At 39.8% G+C, this 20,471-nt stretch overlaps 2 protein-coding genes across 6 annotated transcripts; both read left to right on the top strand.

Moving 5' to 3' along the window:
- Positions 1-445: 445 nt before the first annotated feature.
- LOC131938837 (aquaporin AQPAe.a) lies at positions 446-9,706 on the top strand. Of its 5 annotated transcripts, none has more exons than XM_059297304.1 (7): positions 446-492; positions 2,440-2,950; positions 3,727-3,869; positions 4,482-4,560; positions 5,228-5,422; positions 5,932-6,012; positions 8,876-9,706. In XM_059297304.1, exons 2-7 carry the CDS (start codon positions 2,483-2,485, stop codon positions 8,993-8,995), a joined length of 1,086 nt encoding a protein of 361 aa, XP_059153287.1. In that variant the 5' UTR covers positions 446-492; positions 2,440-2,482; the 3' UTR covers positions 8,996-9,706. The 5 variants fall into 5 exon arrangements, with proteins under 5 accessions (XP_059153287.1, XP_059153219.1, XP_059153076.1 ...); XM_059297236.1 differs by lacking the exon at positions 446-492 and adding an exon at positions 1,105-1,180; XM_059297093.1 differs by lacking the exon at positions 446-492 and adding an exon at positions 1,132-1,228.
- Positions 9,707-10,355: 649 nt separating this feature from the next.
- On the top strand, positions 10,356-19,496 carry LOC131939298 (aquaporin AQPAe.a). The gene is made up of 7 exons (XM_059297557.1): positions 10,356-10,466; positions 11,694-12,073; positions 13,128-13,270; positions 13,914-13,992; positions 16,592-16,786; positions 17,334-17,414; positions 18,788-19,496. The coding sequence occupies exons 1-7, from the start codon at positions 10,463-10,465 to the stop codon at positions 18,929-18,931; spliced, it is 1,026 nt and encodes a 341-aa protein (XP_059153540.1). The 5' UTR covers positions 10,356-10,462; the 3' UTR covers positions 18,932-19,496.
- The last annotated feature ends 975 nt before the right edge of the window (positions 19,497-20,471 follow it).

Raw genomic sequence — 20,471 nt, 5'->3', positions numbered from 1 at the left:
CGCTATTGTCCTATAACAAAACACAACACCTGGTGTTGCTAGACTTTATGCACAATACCGCAACACTTTATAAATTTTTTACACGGGGACGTATCCCATAATCTTCTCATATAAAAGAAAGCTATCTGTTTAGAATTTGACTTAATCTTCCCGTTCGTTTGTATGAAAACAATAAAACCAACATAAATATTAGTTAACTTGAACAAAATACTGCTTATAATCAATCCTGTTTTATATGTCCCCTATAGTTTATGGCCTATACAACAACTAATACCGTCACAACCAAGTATAAACTGCGGGATTTGATCCCTAAAAGATGTACCCTTGTGTGTTTTATATAGATGGACATGCGAGGCTTAGAGGGCAGGCTAGAACTGACTTAACTCACTGAGCTAATGTGGGATAGATAATCGTAGGTCGCATGTTGTTGTGTGTAGATTGTTCCTGATGATAGAGTTACTAGGGTCTAGTTGATGGGACTGTGTTTCTTGGGTAAGTGAACGTGTTAGGGGGAGGGGGGGGGGGGGGGGGGGTTATTGTAGGTAGTTAAACTAGGATCTCTAGGAGGGGGGACTAAGATTTGGGGGTCATAGAGTTAGGGTGGTTGAAAGTGTTAGGTGGAGGGGTCATTGTATATCAATTGTTAAACTAGGATCTGTTAGGTGGAGGGGGTCATTGTATGTCGATGGTTAAACTAGAATCTGTACGAGGGTGCTATGATTTGGGGGTCATACAATTGACTGAAAGAGTTAAGTGGAGGTGTCAGGGGTAACGTAGTTTACCTGATTGTTTTTGACCATTTGGCTCAGAGTTCTAGTGACTAGTATATAGTTAAGTGTGTTACATATTTTGCCAATTTCTTAACATTCTCTCCCACCCCCTCTCCCCTAACCTTGTGTTCTCATCTCCTACAAACGCCACCACAAATATCCCTTTTGATTTAATTGGCGTCAATTACCGAGGGTCATTTCCATGAGTCAGGTGTGTATTATGTTTTCATTAACGAACATTTAGGATGTAATTAGCGTCATAATTAAAAACCGTCTCGACATGTATATGATTAAACAACATCAAAATGATTGGCTAGCTTTCCGCTTCTGTTGTGTCAATTACAATGCACGTAATAAGAAGATTAGCTAACCATGTCGTTACGTGTTGTCAAATAACAATTCTCATACAGGTGAGGTAGTAGTCGAGTTTCGTATGAAGGTAACTATTCGATGTCAAGGTAACTATGTAGATATAATGTTATGTAGACCCTCTATTTATATTAGGTGGTGTATTTATAATTAAATAAAGTGTTAATAATTAAATATAATATGTATAATTACACAGTTATTTATATTAAAAAGTAGCAAGTTTAATTAAATGTTGTTTTAATTTTTAATTTTTAAAATTAGTGTGTTATTTTTAATTAATTATTGTATTTAGAATAAAATATCGCATTTGTATGGAGTATTATTATATCGAGGTGAATATAGAGATCACAGTGAAGTGTGGTTTAAATAGTAAAGTATTAATATAGGGTGCGGACATCGAGTCTACTAAAATAGTGATAACGTGCTTTACTACTAGCCTACTGCGGTCTCGATTAATTAGGTACCAAGCATTGATAAGTAGATATAAACTGTAGGTGTCAGTAATAACAGTAGGCTACAAGCATTGATAAGTAGATATAAACTGTAGGTGTCAGTAATAACAGTAGGCTATAAGCATTAATAAGTAGGTATACACTGTAGATATCAGTAATAACAGTAGACTACAAGCATTGACTGAAGTGTGCGGCTTTATACACGGTACGGTGGAGAGGTGTCGCTGAGTCATTGCCAGTGTTCCTTCCAGACTTTTTTCTCCAGGGGTGCACTTGAAATTTTCGAGGGGGGGGGGGGTAGACTCTTTTCGGCGGGCGGGGGATGCCTGGAAGAAACTCTGGTCATTGCTCGTCTGTCACAGGAATGTAGGAGTAGATCTAAAGACAACAATGGAACGGCGTGGCCAAGGGGTAGAGCATTTGGTGGCGAACCGTGTATCAGGTCCGTAAGACGCACCTGAATCGTCTAAAGCGTACCTAAGTAGCTTGATGGGTAGGTACACGTCGAAGAAAGAGTTAAACTCTACTTCACCTACTCAAATGACGACAACGTGCGAAATGATTATTTATATTAAATAATATTATCGGGTAATGTTTGTGTTAAGTAAGCCGGTGTTGTTAAATAAATGCTGTTTTGTCAGGTTTTTTATCGAGGCTAACCGTACTTAACCACACGTCTTAACCACATACGTCTTAACCACACGACTTATCCACACGTCTTAACCTTACGTTTTAACCACACCACTAACCTCGAAAGTCTGCTCCACCGTTTTTTTCTACATCACACCTCTATAAATAACTTAGACTTTGAACTGAATAAAAACAAATTCATGTCCCGCCCTCTACAGGAATTACAATCTTCACCTATACTCTAAGCTCTCCAACAGAACTATGTCGTCCATTTGTTTGTCCAACAAAGTCGATGTCGCACCTGATGACAGACACACACTGGACACCACCGACATTGACAAGAGCCAGTCCAACAATCTACCATACGACAGACAAACGGAATCACCCAGTCGGACCTTCACCCCCACGCCGTCCGCGGTTCGATTCGCTGAAGGCGACGGCCCGGATGATTCGAGATCCGAACACAAACGGCGCATGTCCGTCGCGCCAAGACTGTCAGTCTTTGAGCCATCAAACGCCGCGGATATCGTCAGGATAAAGAAAACGTACGGAGCTCAGGTGAACTTAGGCTACAAGATCCCGAAAAACTGGAACTGGATTGGGGGGACGAAGGAGTTCACCACGGTCAACCTGTACAGGCAGCTAGCCACGGAGTTCTTCGGGACGTTTCTCTTGGTTTCCATGGGGTGTTCGGTGTTGAACCCGTTTAAGGAGCAGGGAACTGACGCGGTAAGTTTTCAAGAAACTAACGCGGTAAGTTGGCAAGGAGCTGACGCGGTAAGTTGGCAAGGAACTGACGCGGTAAATTATCAAGGAACTGAATCGGTAAATTATCAAGGAACTGACTCGGTAAATTATCAAGGAACTGACGCGGTAAATTATCAAGGAACTGACGCGGTAAATTATCAAGGAACTGACTCGGTAAATTATCAAGGAACTGACGCGGTAAGTTGTCGAGGAACTGACGCGGTAAATTATCAAGGAACTGACTCGGTAAACTATCAAGGAACTAATGCGTTTAGTTGTCATGTAACTGACGCAGTAAGTTATCAAGTAACTGAGGGTAGTAACATTTCAGCAAACAAAACATTATTGAGGTAAGGTATCATAGAACTAAACAATGAGGTATCAAGGAACAACACATTAGTGAGGTAAGTTAAAGTAATCAAGAAACTGATATAAACAGACGAGGTAATTTTCAAGTGTGTAAGGTTAAGACAAGTTATTAAATGACACGTGACATTTAAATGCTTAGAGCATTTCTAGTAGGCTGTAGACATGTTTGCAATCATTATGAGCGGGGTACCAAATGACACATGACATCTAAATGTCAACCATGCATTTACAGGAACTGGACATGTCACCTATCATGCTGAGCTGGGTGCAAAATGACAAATGATATCTAAATGTCAACTATGTATTTATAGGCTCTGGATATGTCCTCCATTATGCTGAACTGGGGGTCAAATGACACATGAATCTAAATGTCAACCATGTATCTACAGGCCCTGGACATGTCATCTATCATGCTGAGCTGGGGCTTTATCGTGGCCAGCCTAGTGTGGACCATCGCCCACGTCAGCGGCTGTTTCCTTAACCCGGCGGTCACCATCTCCATGTTTGTCAACAAAAGGATCCCTCTAGCCAGGTGAGTGCGGGGGTGGGGGTGGGGGTGGGGTGGGGCTGGATGAGGGTGGGGTGGTGGTGGTGTGGGGTTGAATGAGGGTGGGATGGGGGGTGGTGGTGGTGGGAGATTTATGTGCATGAGGCAACTGATCACAGAGGATAACTATTATCTGTGTATGAGAATGGTTATTACACACACACGCCCCCAAACACACACACACACACACATACAGGCCTATATATCCTCGTTGCTTGTATGTTGTGTTGTTATATAAGTTAAAATTTTAGTTTGCAACAAACAATATTTCGATCCCCTACTCACCGAGCATTGCTTTTAAGCGTTTTTAAAATAAATCCTACCATGTATAGATAGATTTTTAAAAGCTAGTTAATTATTTATAGTTACAATTTATTTAAAAGCTAGCTAATTTAGTTAAAATGTATTTAAGCTAGCTAATCATCTATAAAATTAAAATTAAGAAGCTAGCTACCTATATAACAATGTATTAAGAGATTTCTTTTTAAAAACTTATTTTTTATTGAGTGTTAAAATAATTTGAACCTGTGTATCTCAATGCTTCTAAATAATGCATCGCTAGAACTGTACAGATATGTACAACTTGTTTGTGTACAGGTGTTTGGCGTACATTTGTGTGCAGGTACCTGCAGCTATTTGTGGTTCAGCATTTCACACCTGGATTCGGGGCAATAAGGTGAGTTACCCCACAGGAGAGCTATCACAGAGGTGAGTTACCCAACATGTGAGTTACCCCACATGTGAGTTACCCCAAAGGTGAGTTACCCCACAGGAGAGTTACCACACAGGTGAGTTACCCCACCGGTGAGTTACCCCACCGGTGAGTTACCCCACATGTGAGTTACCCCACAGGTGAGTTACCCCACAGGAGAGTTACCCCACAGGTGAGTTACCCCACAGGTGAGTTACCCCACAGGTGAGTTACCACACAGGTGAGTTACCCCACAGGTGAGTTACCACACAGGTGAGTTACCCCACAGATGAGTTACCCCACATGTGAGTTACCCCACAGGTGAGTTACCCCACAGTTGATTTCCCCCACATGTGAATTACCCCACAGGTGAGTTACCCGACAGGTGAGTTACCCCACAGGTGAGTTACCCCACAGGTAAGTTACCCCACAGGTGAGTTACCACACAGGTGAGTTACCCCACAGATGAGTTACCCCACAGAATAATAACCCCACAGGTAAGTTACCCCATAATTTATTATAACTTTTCTACCTCATATAAAAAGTTGAACGTTTACCTTTACCCCTGTACGTTAAGCAGTTAAACATCCATCTCCCCCAGCCCCCTCCCCCATCCTAAATAGTTAAACCTTTACCCCTGTATGTTAAACAGTTAAACACCACCTGTCAAACCCTCCTGAATCGTGAGATGGGCGTGACCGAGTTCAAAGGTTTCATCGTGGAGATGTACTTGACCTTCATCCTTCTCTTCTTCGTCTTCGCCACCACCGACAGCAACAGGCAGGACCACGGGGGGTCACACGCCCTCATGGTGGGGGGCGTCATCGTCCCCCTCGTCAACATTGGCGTGAGTCTATGTCTGGTTTAGATGGGTGCAGTACTATAGTTAGGTGCAGTGCTATAGCTAGGTACAGTACTATAGCTAGGTGAAGTGATATACCTAGGTGCAGTTCTATAGCTAGGTGTAGTGCTATAGCTAGGTGCAGTGCTATAGCTAGGTGCAGTGCTATAGCTAGGTGAAGTGATATACCTAGGTGCAGTTCTATAGCTAGGTGTAGTGCTATAGCTAAGTGTAGTGCTATAGTTAGGTACAGTGATATAGCTAGGTGCAGTGTTATAGCTAGGTGAAGTGCTATAGATAGATGCAGTGCTGTAGCTGATGCGTTGCTATAGCTAGGAGCTGTGCTATGGCTAGGTGTTGTGCTATGGCCGATGCAGTGCCAAAGCTTATAGTTATTTTAGATATACTGATTTAGTTAGGTACAATGTTATAGATTTGGTCAATATTAGAATTCCTAACATAGCCAGGTAACATAATGAAACTGTATTTGTCCACTATCTACACCTTGACCACAGGCGGAGATGACAGGGGCGGCCATGAACCCAGCACGGGCCATGGGTCCTGCCGTCATACACGGCAACTGGGATGCGCATTATGTAAGTGATGTCTGCGTGGTTCGCCAGTTAGCAATGTTTTATAACAGTGAAGGTTCCAATAGCGCTCTACTCTCCACCGCAAAGGCAAAAAGGAATACAAATAATGTTGGTGTTTCCGTAGTCACCGGAGGGCAGTGGATGTTTTTTTTTTCTAATTGTAGCTTGTGCATAGAGAATAACCCGTGTCAATCAAGTTATAACCTTAACCCTAGTCCTAAACATTAGACTGAGACGTATTTACTTGTATTAACTTCGCGCAGAGAATTACCTATTTTTTTTTTAATCTTCTTACTAAAAGTTATAGGTTATCGTACTTACCTTATTACGCGTACAGATTTATTGTGACCATTTTATTTATGGTTGTGTTGTTCTGACTTATTGTTTACATATGTATTGTTGTGACCTTTTTACTAACAGATAAAGGTCATTACTGTGACCAAATTTTCTTCAGATGTTGATTATTATTGTTACCTCACTACTAACTGATGTACTTGTATGACCTCGCTACTAACTGATGTACTTGTATGACATCACTACTAACTGATGTACTTGTATGACCTCACTACTAACTGATGTACTTGTATGACATCACTACTAACTGATGTACTTGTATGACCTTGCTACTAACTGATGTACTTGTATGACCTCACTACTAACTGATGTACTTGTATGACCTCACTACTAACTGATGTACTTGTATGACCTCACTACTAACTGATATACATGTATGACCTACCTACTAACTGATGCACTTGTATGAACTCACTACTAACTGATGTACTTGTATGACCTCACTACTAACTGATGTGCTTACATGACCTCACTACTAACTGATGTACTTGTATGACCTTGCTACTAACTGGTGTGCTTACATGACCTCACTACTAACTGATGTACTTGTATGACCTTGCTACTAACTGATGTACGTGTATGACCTCACTACTAACTGATGTACTTGTATGACCTCACTACTAACGGATGTACTTGTATGACCTTGCTACTACCTGGTGTACTTGTATGACCTCACTACTAATTGATGCACTTGTATGACCTCACTACTAACTGATGTACTTGTATGACCTCACTACTAACTGATGTACTTGTATGACCTCACTACTAACTGATGTACTAGTATGACTTCACTACTAACTGATGTACGTGTATGACCTCACTACTAACTGATGTACTTGTATGACCTCGCTACTAACTGATGTACTTGTATGACCTCACTACTAACTGATGTACTTGTATGACCTTGCTACTAACTGATGTACTTGTATGACCTCACTACTAACTGATGTACTTATATGACCTCACTACTAACTGATGTACTTGTATGACCTCACTACTAACTGATGTACTTGTATGACCTCACTACTAACTGATGTACTTGTATGACCTTGCTACTAACTGATGTACTTGTATGACCTTGCTACTAACTGATGTACTTGTATGACCTTGCTACTAACTGATGTACTTGTATGACCTCACTACTAACTGATGTACTTGTATGACCTCACTACTAACTGATGTACTTATATGACCTAGCTACTAACTGATGTACTTGTATGACATCACTACTACCTGGTGTACTTGTATGACCTTGCTACTAACTGATGTACTTGTATGACATCACTACTAACTGATGTACTTATTTGACCTGGCTACTAACTGATGTACTTGTATGACATCACTACTAACTGATGTACTTGTATGACCTCACTACTAATTGATGCACTTGTATGACCTCACTACTAACTGATGTACTTGTATGACCTCGCTACTAACTGATGTACTTGTATGACATCACTACTAACTGATGTACTTGTATGACCTTGCTACTAACTGATGTACTTGTATGACCTCACTACTAACTGATGTACTTGTATGACCTACCTACTAACTGATGTACTTGTATGACCTTGCTACTAACTGATGTACTTGTATGACATCACTACTAACTGATGTACTTGTATGACCTTGCTACTAACTGATGTACTTGTATGACCTCACTACTAACTGATGTACTTGTATGACCTCACTACTAACTGATGTACTTGTATGACCTTGCTACTAACTGATGTACTTGTATGACCTCACTACTAACTGATGTACTTATATGACCTCACTACTAACTGATGTACTTGTATGACCTCACTACTAACTGATGTACTTGTATGACCTCACTACTAACTGATGTACTTGTATGACCTTGCTACTAACTGATGTACTTGTATGACCTTGCTACTAACTGATGTACTTGTATGACCTTGCTACTAACTGATGTACTTGTATGACCTCACTACTAACTGATGTACTTGTATGACCTCACTACTAACTGATGTACTTATATGACCTAGCTACTAACTGATGTACTTGTATGACATCACTACTACCTGGTGTACTTGTATGACCTTGCTACTAACTGATGTACTTGTATGACATCACTACTAACTGATGTACTTATTTGACCTGGCTACTAACTGATGTACTTGTATGACATCACTACTAACTGATGTACTTGTATGACCTCACTACTAATTGATGCACTTGTATGACCTCACTACTAACTGATGTACTTGTATGACCTCGCTACTAACTGATGTACTTGTATGACATCACTACTAACTGATGTACTTGTATGACCTTGCTACTAACTGATGTACTTGTATGACCTCACTACTAACTGATGTACTTGTATGACCTACCTACTAACTGATGTACTTGTATGACCTTGCTACTAACTGATGTACTTGTATGACATCACTACTAACTGATGTACTTGTATGACCTTGCTACTAACTGATGTACTTGTATGACCTCACTACTAACTGATGTGCTTACATGACCTCACTCCTTGCAGATCTACTGGTTTGGACCTATCGTGGGCGGCGTGCTGGGAGGTCTTTTCTATGACGTCTTGTTCTCTGAGCGTGTGGTCAGCTGGCACAGGGACACACAGATCAACATGACCTACGACTGACCACGGACATGACCTACGACTGACCGCTGACATGACCTACGACTGACCGCTGACATGACCTACGACTGACCGCTGACATGACCTACGACTGACCGCTGACATGACCTACGACTGACCGCTGACATGACCTACGACTGACCGCTGACATGACCTACGACTGACCGCTGACATGACCTACGACTGACCGCTGACATGACCTACGACTGACCGCTGACATGACCTACGACTGACCGCTGACATGACCTACGACTGACCGCGGACATGACCTACGACTGACCGCTGACATGACCTACGACTGACCGCGGACATGACCTACGACTGACCGCTGACATGACCTACGACTGACCGCGGACATGACCTAAGGCTTACCGTAGAGGTGACCTTCATTATACCCTTGAGATGACCATTGCCTAACTGTTGAGATGACCTACGACTGACCATTAACGTGACCTTCGCATAACCATTATCTTGACCTTCGCATAACCATTGAGATGACCTTCACCTGAGCGTTGAGATGACCTTAAGCTTAACGGTCGAGATGCTATGAGCGACAAAAGCTTTTATAAATGAAAGCAAATTAGTATTATTTTCTTATTTTAGTGTATTTAAAAGATTGTTATTATCACGTTTTTTTTTTAAATTATTTATCTTTAATGTTCTATATTTAATTTTTGTAATTAAAATTTCTTTATAATGAAATAAATATCCTGTTGAAACAAAGTAAATTGTCTTCATATGTACTTGTATTCGGTATTTGTATAGTATAGTTCGGATTATTATAAATATTTACATTTCACATTTAGATAACGTTGCAGTGTTATTAAAGAAAAAGATAGAGTAAAAAATGTTGGTTCCGTAAAATACGACCTAATTTCTAATAGTTCTGAAAAACTAAAATATCTACTTCTTCTAGTGTATTAAATTACTTATAGAACATGTATAATGTATATATGTGAGCCCTGACAGAAGTAGGGGGGGGGGGCAATTAAAGCTTGACCTACACTAGGCAATAAGTAAACAAACAAAACACCAAACAAACCAAAGTAAATAAACAAAACATTCAGCCAAGTTACTGGATGGAAAGAAAGAAGAGAAAAGAAAAACAAAAGAAAACATATATCTAATGCATGAAAAATATATATGTATATATAAATATCTATGTATATATAAATATATACATATGGTTAAAAGAAAATCTAAATACTAACTACTGTTAACGATAGCTAACTAAGATCTCAAAAAAATACTAATCCCTACTACTAACACACTAATTCTGAACTCTAAAATACTAAAACCAAAATCTAAAAATTGCGCTTTTTGAACGCGACAAGTTAGCGCGGTGCGGAAGTGTTCCACATCGTATGTAAATAGCCAGATAGAATCGTTGAGTTTTTTAAAAAACATCCTAAGCATTTGGCGACGCCTTTGGTTATTTTCTATTGAAACAGTTGGAAATACAATACAAAGATGGGTAAATGCTGCAAGCTGGTGTTTAGATTTCATAATTTCGTGTGCTGGATGCGGCCACAATCCAATCGTTATTGCCGATCTAGATCTAGAATCTAGAAACTAGATTAGTTCTAGATCTAGATCTAGAATCTAGAAACTAGATTAGTTCTAGATCTAGATCTAGGTTCTAGATCTAGATCTAGATCTTTAGATCTAGAGTTCTAGTTCTAGACTCTACTTGATCTAAATGCAACTTTAGATCTAGATTCTAGAGATCTAATCTAGATTGTAGATTTACATCTAGATCAGTGGTTCTAAACCAGTGTTTCTTCCAGACATTTTTTTCCGGGGGGGGGGGGGGGGGGCACTTGAAATTTTCGGGGGGGGGGGGGGGGGGCGGTAGAAACCCCGAAGAGATGCCTGGAAGAAACTCTGTTCTTTACCTTCTTAGAGGCATAACCCCACTATTTTTTACGCGCATTTGCCGAAGTCTTAAAAACCCAGTGCCAAATTGAGTCTAAAACGGAGTTATTTCTGTACCATTCCAACATTCGGTGGTTATTCCTGAACTAAAACCACATACAAATCTGGCCGATAAGTTAGTCATTAAAAAAACTAGACATTATGCCTAGATCTTCGATTTTTCTAGAATTTTTTCTGTAGACGATCAAGTAATTAAAACTTATTTTTGTAGACAATGTCCTTAAGTTGCTGTGGAACGTTATGTTCAGACGGTAGAGCATACCAATTCTCACCGGAAAGTTAAGAGTTCGAATCAGTGTCAGCAGAGCGTCCCTGAGTCCGTCCAGCTCGGATGGGTACCTGACTCACGTTAGGGTGGGGGGGGGGGGGAGGAGGCTGGGAATTGTGTTGACTACACTATCCCTTCATAAGCCAAGGTCACTGAAACAGGAGAACTCTACTTCCACTGCTGTATGGACCGTCATGTTATCAGGGATTCATTACTTTATTAGAATTACCAAACTACTTGAAGTAGAGTCGGGGGAAAGTGCCAGATTTTTTTGAGTACGTGCATGGATATAGACCATTCCGAGTTTCCATTCTGATGAAATAATTGCCTGTTTTGATCTAGAGTTCTAGTTCTAGACTCTACATAATACAAATTTAGATCTAGATTCTAGAGATCTAATCTAGATTGTAGATTTACATCTAGATCAGTGGTTCTTAACCTTCGTAGAGGTATAACCCCACCATATACATAATCGCCTGTTTTGATCTTCCTACCCAGTGAGCAGGACAGGACCAGAGAACGCGATGGACAACCGTGGTTCTAGTGTGGAGGTGTTTGATTCGAAACCTCCTTCCACAATTCTGGTGGAGCAGCCCTCTTTCCAGCAGCAGAAAGAGCGGGCGGCATCGGTTGTGTCCAACCGCTTCACCCAGGAGGAGTACAAGGCCACCCAGCTGACGACGGCCCAGAAGACGTACGGGGCACAGATGAAGCTGGGCAAGAAGATATCCAGGCTCAGGCTATGGGCCGGCGGGTTCATGGAGTTCACAAAGGTCAACTTCTACCGGCAGCTGGTCACGGAGTTTTACGGCACGTTCGTGCTCGTCTCGGTCGGCTGCTGCGTCATCACGCCTGTCAAGCCGCAGGGAACTGATGCGGTAGGTGGAGTAGATCGCAGGGAACTGATGCGGTAGGTGTTGTAGGTCATAGGGAACTGATGCGGTAGGTGTAGTAGGTCATAGGGAACTGATGGGGTAGGTGGAGTAGATCGCAGGGAACTGATGCGGTAGGTGTAGTAGGTCATAGGGAACTGATGCGGTAGGTGTAGTAGGTCATAGGGAACTGATGGGGTAGGTGGAGTAGATCGCAGGGAACTGATGCGGTAGGTGTAGAAGGTCACAGGGAACTGATGGGGTAGGTGGAGTAGATCGCAGGGAACTGATGCGGTAGGTGTTGTAGGTCACAGGGAACTGATGCGGTAGGTGTAGTAGGTCATAGGGAACTGATGGGGTAGGTGGAGTAGATCGCAGGGAACTGATGCGGTAGGTGTAGAAGGTCACAGGGAACTGATGTAGGTTTAGTAGGTCGCAGGGAACTGATGCGGTAGGTGTAGTAGGTCACAGGGAACTGATGTAGGTTTAGTAGGTCGCAGGGAACTGATGTTGTAGGTGTAGTAGGTCACAGGGAACTGATGTTGTAGGTGTAGTAAGTCGCGGGGAACTGATGCTGTAGTTGTAGTAGGTCACAGGGAACTGATGCTGTAGGTGTAGTAGGTCACAGGGAACTGATGTAGGTTTAGTAGGTCGCAGGGAACTGATGTTGTAGGTGTAGTAGGTCACAGGGAACTGATGTTGTAGGTGTAGTAAGTCGCGGGGAACTGATGCTGTAGTTGTAGTAGGTCACAGGGAACTGATGCTGTAGGTGTAGTAGGTCACAGGGAACTGATGCTGTAGGTGTAGTAGGTCACAGGGAACTGATGCGGTAGGAGTTATAGGTCACAGGGAACTGATGTTGTAGGTGTAGTAAGTCGCGGGGAACGGATGCGGTTGTTGTAGTAGATGACAAGGGACTGATGCTGTGGGTTTAGTCACAGAGAATACGCGGTAAGTGGAGTCGTTAAAGTTGCTTGGCTAATAGACGCAGTTGCTAGATTTTTTCTTATTTACTAATTGACTTGTTGATTTGTTAACAAATGTTTGACTTTGTCCCCAGGCTCTCGATATGGCCTCCATTATACTAGGGTGGGGCTTTATTGTGGCCAGCTTAGTGTGGACCATCGCCCACGTCAGCGGCTGTTTCCTTAACCCGGCGGTCACCGTCGCGATGTTTGTTAACAGAAGGATCACCTTTGTTAGGTTAGCCATTCATCTATTGTAATGTTAGCCACTCATCTGTTTTGGTGTTAGCCACCCATCTTTAGAGGTGTTAGCCACTCATGTGTTGTAATGTTAGAGTGTTAGCCACTCATTTGTAGAGGTGTTAGCCACCCACCTGTAGTGGTGTTAGCCACCCACCTGTAGTGGTGTTAGCCACCCATCTGTAATGGTGTTAGCCACCCATTTATAGTGGTGTTAGCCACCCATCTTCAGTGGTTTTAGCCACCCATCTTCAGTGGTGTTAGCCACCCATCTATAGTGGTGTTAGCCACCCACTTGTAGTGGTGTTAGCCACCCATCTGTTGTGGTGTTAGCCACCCATCTATATTTGTGTTAGCCACCCATCTGTTGTGGTGTTAGCCACTCATATTTAGTGGTGTTAGCCACTCATCTATAGTCAGCCAACTGACTAATGTATATTTGATTCACTTGTCGATTCGTTTTTCAAAGAAGTGTCTGAGTTAAATGGCCAGAGCACTTATAGTTTTTAAAATTCAATAGCACTAAAATTAACTGTGTGTGTAGTTGCTTAAAGTGTCTAATGTTAAATTAACTATACTTATGGTTTTGGTCAAGAGTCTGACCTTGACCTACCTTTAAAAGAATTGTTTCTCACCTGTAGGTGTGTGGCGTTTATCATGGTGCAGGTACCGGGCGCCACATGTGGTTCATTTTTCCACAAGTTTCTACGTGGAGACAAGGTCAGTTTTGTGTCACTTCAAGTTTTATAAGACTTGATGCTTTTATACAACTTGATGCTTTTATGAAACTTGTTATAATGTTTTATAACACTTGATCGGTTTATATAACTTTTTATAATGTTTTATAAGACTTGATCGGTTTATAAAACTTTTTATAATGTTTTATAAGACTTAATAGTTTTTATACTACTTGATGGTTTTATAAAGCTTTTTATAATGTTTTATAACACTTGATCGGTTTATAAAACTTTTGATAATGTTTTATAAGACTTGGTCGGTTCATACTACTTGATGGTTTTATAAAACTTTTTATAATGTTTTATAAGACTTGATAATTTTGCACGGCTTGATAGTTTTACAAGATTTGATATTTTTATAAGACTTGACTTGACAGTTTTATAAGAATTTATAGTCATTTAAGCCATAATCCTAATATATAGTAGCCCATATGCGCACTTCTCTGTCTCTGTCTACAACATATTTTCCTATGCTATGAGATCAGTATCTTCAGTGGTATATGGAAAACTTAATGAATCGGACTTTTGTTGAAAATAATATATTGGATGTATCAAATGTATAAACTAAATTTTATTTGTAGACGGAAAAAAAATAAAGGCATATTTGAACGTAGAAACACATCTTTAATTATGCACCCGGAGAAGTGTAAAACGCTCTAGAGAACTTTTAAGTAGCACTAAAACTATCACCAACAAAATGACGACACATATAACAGTCAAATATCTTTACGAAACAATGTCAATAAAAAGTTTAAACTTCGGAAAGTACACAACACTAATGGCGTCATTGATTTTCGGATAAAAATAGAATTAAAAACTCTAATGTTGAAAAGTATACACAATACTAATGACGTCATCTTAAATGAGATTCGCTTCCCGCAACCTTCCAATTTTAGAACATTAAGTAATGAACTATTCCATTCAAATTTGATTTTAATCTATAGATCTACTTATCAAGACGTAAGCTATGAAGTGTATACAGTTTTCTCGGCCGAATAATAATAACAATAAATTAGTTTGAAAAACAACAGAAATACTATTAAATAGCCGGGTTTTTAACGGAATCGTCTTAATCAGTGTTGTGTTGACTAATAATGTATTTTGATTTTTTAAATTTTTTAATGGGTAGCCTATGATTAGATGTGTCGGATTTTTAGCTATTTAATTATTTCTTTGCTTTTTCACTAATATCGTTCAACGTGTAGTAAAGAATATGCGTTTTGACCAATCACTATTTTATCGAATACATTCTTCAAACACTTATAACATTACAAAAATATTAGCCTAAAATTCACGTGTAACAGACACCGATAGCTAGTGAATCTATAACACTGAAGCTCAATAGTTATGTTCAATAAGTCGTTAAAGTACTTAACATTGTTCAAATTCAAATCAGTTTCTCACAAAATTCTAGTCTGTGTTTGAGTGAATACAGGACTGTCCTATACTTAAATTCAGTTAAACACCTGTCTGTCAAAAATTGTACAGTAGTTAAACAACTGTCTGTCCAAATTTTATAGTAGTTAAACACCTGTCTGTCCAAATTTTATAGTAGTTAAACACCTGTCTGTCAAAAATTGTACAGTAGTTAAACAACTGTCTGTCCAAATTTTACAGTAGTTAAACACCTGTCTGTCAAAAATTGTACAGTAGTTAAACAACTGTCTGTCCAAATTTTACAGTAGTTAAACACCTGTCTGTCCAAATTTTATAGTAGTTAAACACAAATGTCTGTCCAAATTTTACAGTAGTTAAACACATGTCTGTCCAAATTTTATAGTAGTTAAACACATGTCTGTCCAAATTTTACACTTGTTAAACACCTGTCTGTCCAAATTGTACAGTAGTTAAACACATGTTTTTCTCATACCTAAACAGTCAGTTAAATGCCTGACCCTATACGTGCAGTTAAACACCTGTCTGTTATAGTTAAACATATGCCTGTCATACTTGAACAGCCAGTTAAACACATGTCTGTCATAGTTAAACATATGTCTGTCATACTTTAACAGCCAGTTAAACACCTGTCTGTCATAGTTAAACATATGTCTGTCATACTTGAACAGCCAGTTAAACACCTGTCTGTCATAGTTAAACTCATGTCTGTCATACTTGAACAGCCAGTTAAACACCTGTCTGTCATAGTTAAACTCATGTCTGTCATACTTGAACAGCCAGTTAAACCCCCGTCTGTCATAGTTAAACTCATGTCTGTCATACTTGAACAGCCAGTTAAACACCTGTCTGTCATAGTTGAACATATGCCTGTCATACTTGAACAGCCAGTTAAACACCTGTCTGTCATAGTTAAACTCATGTCTGTCATACTTGAACAGCCAGTTAAACACCTGTCTGTCATAGTTAAACATACGTATGTCATACTTGAACAGCCAGTTAAACACCTGTCTGTCATAGTTAAACATATGTCTGTCATACTTGAACAGCCAGTTAAACACCTGTCTGTCATAGTTAAACATATGTCTGTCATACTTGAACAGCCAGTTAAACACCTGTCTGTCATAGTTGAACATATGCCTGTCATACTTGAACAGCCAGTTAAACACCTGACCTGATACTTGCAGTTAAACACCACCTGCCAGACGCTCTTGAACCGAGACTTCGGGGTCACAGAGTTCAAAGGTTTTATCGTGGAATTTTTCCTGACCTTCCTGCTGCTCTTCTTCGTCTTCGCCACAACAGACCACAACAGACAGGACCACGGTGGTTCTCACGCCATGATGGTCGGGGGTGTCATCATCCCGCTTGTCAATGTGGGGGTGGGTATGGTAGTGCTAGCCTTGTTAAAGCAATCTGTTGCAGGCCTTAACATCCAGTTATGTTAGTGGCCAAAATTTACGTTAAAATTTGCATCTAGTTATATTAGTAGCCAAAGTTTATGTTAACATTTTCGTCTAGTTATATTAGTGACCAAAGTTTACGTTAAAATTTGCATCTAGTTATATTAGTAGCCAAAGTTTATGTTAACATTTTCGTCTAGTTATATTAGAGACCAAAGTTTACGTTAAAATTTGCATCTAGTTATATTAGTAGCCAAAGTTTATGTTAACATTTTCGTCTAGTTATATTAGAGACCAAAGTTTACGTTAAAATTTGCATCTAGTTATATTAGTAGCCAAAGTTTATGTTAACATTTTCGTCTAGTTATATTAGAGACCAAAGTTTATATTAAAATTTGTTAGCTGTTGTATTAGTTGCCAAAGTTTATGTTTAACCTTTCATCTAGTTATATTAGTGGCCAAAGTTTTTGTTAACAATTTGATCTAGTTATATTAGTGGCCACAAAGTTTTTGTTAACAATTTCAGGCTGAATTGACGGGAGCTGGGATGAACCCGGCTAGATCATTCGGACCAGCTTTTGTTCATGGAAATTGGGACGCGCACTACGTGAGTTTGTTATTATACTTTCTGATGCGCACTAGTTGAGTTTATTTTTATACTTTCTGATGCGCACTAGTTGAGTTTATTTTTATACTTTCTGATGCGCACTAGTTGAGTTTATTTTTATACTTTCTGATGCGCACTAGTTGAGTTTATTTTTATACTTTCTGATGCGCACTAGTTGAGTTTATTTTTATACTTTCTGATGCGCACTAGTTGAGTTTATTTTTATACTTTCTGATGCGCACTAGTTGAGTTTATTTTTATACTTTCTGATGCGCACTAGTTGAGTTTATTTTTATACTTTCTGATGCGCACTAGTTGAGTTTATTTTTATACTTTCTGATGCGCACTAGTTGAGTTTATTTTTATACTTTCTGATGCGCACTAGTTGAGTTTATTTTTATGTGATGAGACGCGCACTATGTGAGTTTGTTTAATAGGATGAGACGCGCACTTTGTGAGTTTGTTTAATATAATGATACGCGCACTATGTGAGTTTGATTAATATGATGTCACGCGTACTAAGTGAGTTTGTTTAATATAATGATACGCGCACTATGTGAGTTTGTTTAATATAATGATACGCGCACTATGTGAGTTTGATTAATAGGATGAGACGCGCACTATGTGAGTTTGATTAATAGGATGAGTCGCGCACTATGTGAGTTTGTTTAATAAATTAATATGAATGGACGCGCACTACGTGAGTTTGTTTAATATAATGAGACGCGAACTATGTGAGTTTGAATTCTTAGGTGGTTGTGAGTGATCTTTAATTTTGTTGGCAAGTATGATGATGCTATGTGAGATAGTTTATGTATGTGCTCATGTCATTTTTTGTTTACATGATAGTGTTATGGTAAGCACTAAATTTGTTTTTCACCATCTTTATAAAACTACCACTGCCTTAAAGGCCCTGGCGTCGTCATTGTTGTGTAAGAATAACATTAGCACAAAGTTCCATAACTGGATGTAGTTCTATACATTGGAATTGTTCTATATTAGTGTACAGTGTAACACGTTTGTAAAACTGCTAGTAACACTCTAATGGACCCAAGATCAGTGGCGTAGCGAGGTCCGGTGTCACCCAGAGGCGTGGCGACCCTTCCCGGGGACAAACTTTCAAATTTTCGATTTGCACCCCCCCCCCCCTCTCAAACTTTCGATTTGCACCCCATCCCCCCTCAAGTTTTCGATTTGCACCCCCCCCCCCCTCTTTTTTCTCTATATATTTTGCTATTTTTTGCCTTGGTGTCACCCCCTTAAATGGTGTCACCCGGTACGGTCCGCACCCCCGCCCCCCCCCCCCTTTGCTACGCCCCTGCCCAAGATAGCGGTTTTATATAACGTATCTCCCCCTCCCGTCAATTCCCCAGATCTATTGGGTAGCCCCAATCTTAGGCGGTGTCTGTGGCGGTTTATTCTACGACCTGATGTTCTCTGAGCGGGTGATCAGCTGGCACCGTTACCTTCACGTGCAAGAGATTCATGATGAAGAAGAGGAAGACAAGGACTTATAAGGACGTTGAACAAAGTAATTTATCATTACAGTGACGTTAAGAATGTATCTGGTCAATACACTGTATATTTTTCTTTTTATATTTGTTTTTTTTTATCGTTTTATCATATTTAATATCAATGATCTACTACATGTGTTTAGTTATTTACAATATAGAGTCTGGTATATGTAGAGGTGCATGGGCTGGATGGTAGTTTTAGCGTGAATTCTACAAGTGGATGCTAATTTTAGCGGTGTTGCTAATGTGTATGCTAATTTTAGCATTAGCTACAAGTGGATGCTAATTTTAGCGTGGTAGATGTAGAATGAAATTTAAGCCAACATTGGGAGGGACACATTGTTGATGGTGAGTAGATCACCTCCCTATCCTGTGCGAGCTCTAGTCCTTGACAGAGGGGTTTGAGAGATGATTCTCTACTCAGTCATCAAATGCATTCATTGATAGAGACTAACGTTTCAGTCGGCAGTTTATCTTCACGTGCAATCGTGCCCACGAAACGAGTAAAGAAAAACGTCTTGTGTGAATGCTTTGTATAGATGCTCTCATTAAAAAAAAAATTTCAACGTTTTCTCTGTTAGCGTTCTTTTTTTCAATATCTTTGGCGTTTGTTGTTTGCGTTCATCTATGTAAATATACTCAAGCAGATGGACAACACAAAACGTGAACGAGAGTAGCCTCAGTAACATCAGCAGAGACAGTGGCGTAGTGAGAGGTAGGGGAGGGGGGGTGTGGACAGCACCGGGTGACACCATTTAGGGGGGTGACATCAAGGCAAAAAATAGCAAAATATATAGAGAAAAATGATAGTTCCACTTTATTAAGTGATTAATTCGAGTGTTAAAAAGTCTTTTAGGAGCAAAGTGGACAAATCCCGACAAGGGGGGGGGGGGTGTGCAAATCAAAAGATTGAGGAAGGGGGGTGCCGTTAAGGGTCGCTACGCCTCTGGGAGGGTGACACCCGACCTCGCTACGCCACTGAGCAGAGACGCTATAGAACACGCCCGGTGTGAATAAAAAAATCCTGTTGCGTGTATTTCTGTTTCTTATAGAGAAAGTCTTGTAATCGTGCAAAAAAAAAAAATCCAGATTTTTGCAAATCTCGACGTTTTACAGCTCACTGAGTCGGAAAAACATAGTTTTGCAATCTTGTCCGTATGTCTGTGTGTGTGTAAACACCATAACTTAAGTAACGTTACAGCTAGGTTGATGAAATTTCATATATAAGTATTATATCAAAATTGTAGATCCGCATCAACTTTTGAGAGATTTACGATAACAGGAAGTGGAACTTTTTCTACTTTGAAATTTTCAAAAGCTTAGAACTTGAGTACTATTTCAAATAGATAAATGAAATTTCACAAGTAAGTATAATATTGGATTCTCTGCCATCTGTCAGATTTTGAGTAATTTCCGTTGACCGGAAGTAGTAATTTTTGCTATTTCAGATTTCTCAAAAAACTAATGTAAATTTATAAAGTACTAATAATATTCCGCACTTTTATGCACATTTTATTTGGTGTTCAATACTTTTTTTCTACGA

Source organism: Physella acuta, unplaced genomic scaffold (genome assembly GCF_028476545.2).
Source record: "Physella acuta isolate Inbredline_101_S28 unplaced genomic scaffold, ASM2847654v3 ptg000006l, whole genome shotgun sequence".
NCBI classification, from domain to species: domain Eukaryota; kingdom Metazoa; phylum Mollusca; class Gastropoda; family Physidae; genus Physella; species Physella acuta.
Note: the sequence above shows the minus strand (reverse complement) of the source record. Positions and strands in the feature narration are given on the sequence as shown.

Bases quoted from the DNA above. Each gene is read 5' to 3' on its own strand.
- LOC131938837 (XM_059297093.1), top strand. The intron at 2,951-3,726 runs GTAAGTTTTCAA...ATGTATCTACAG, and splicing joins AGGAGCAGGGAACTGACGCG to GCCCTGGACATGTCATCTAT. The intron at 4,561-5,227 runs GTGAGTTACCCC...TATGTTAAACAG, and splicing joins CCTGGATTCGGGGCAATAAG to TTAAACACCACCTGTCAAAC.
- LOC131939298 (XM_059297557.1), top strand. The intron at 13,993-16,591 runs GTCAGTTTTGTG...TGATACTTGCAG, and splicing joins AGTTTCTACGTGGAGACAAG to TTAAACACCACCTGCCAGAC. The intron at 17,415-18,787 runs GTGAGTTTGTTA...TCAATTCCCCAG, and splicing joins GAAATTGGGACGCGCACTAC to ATCTATTGGGTAGCCCCAAT.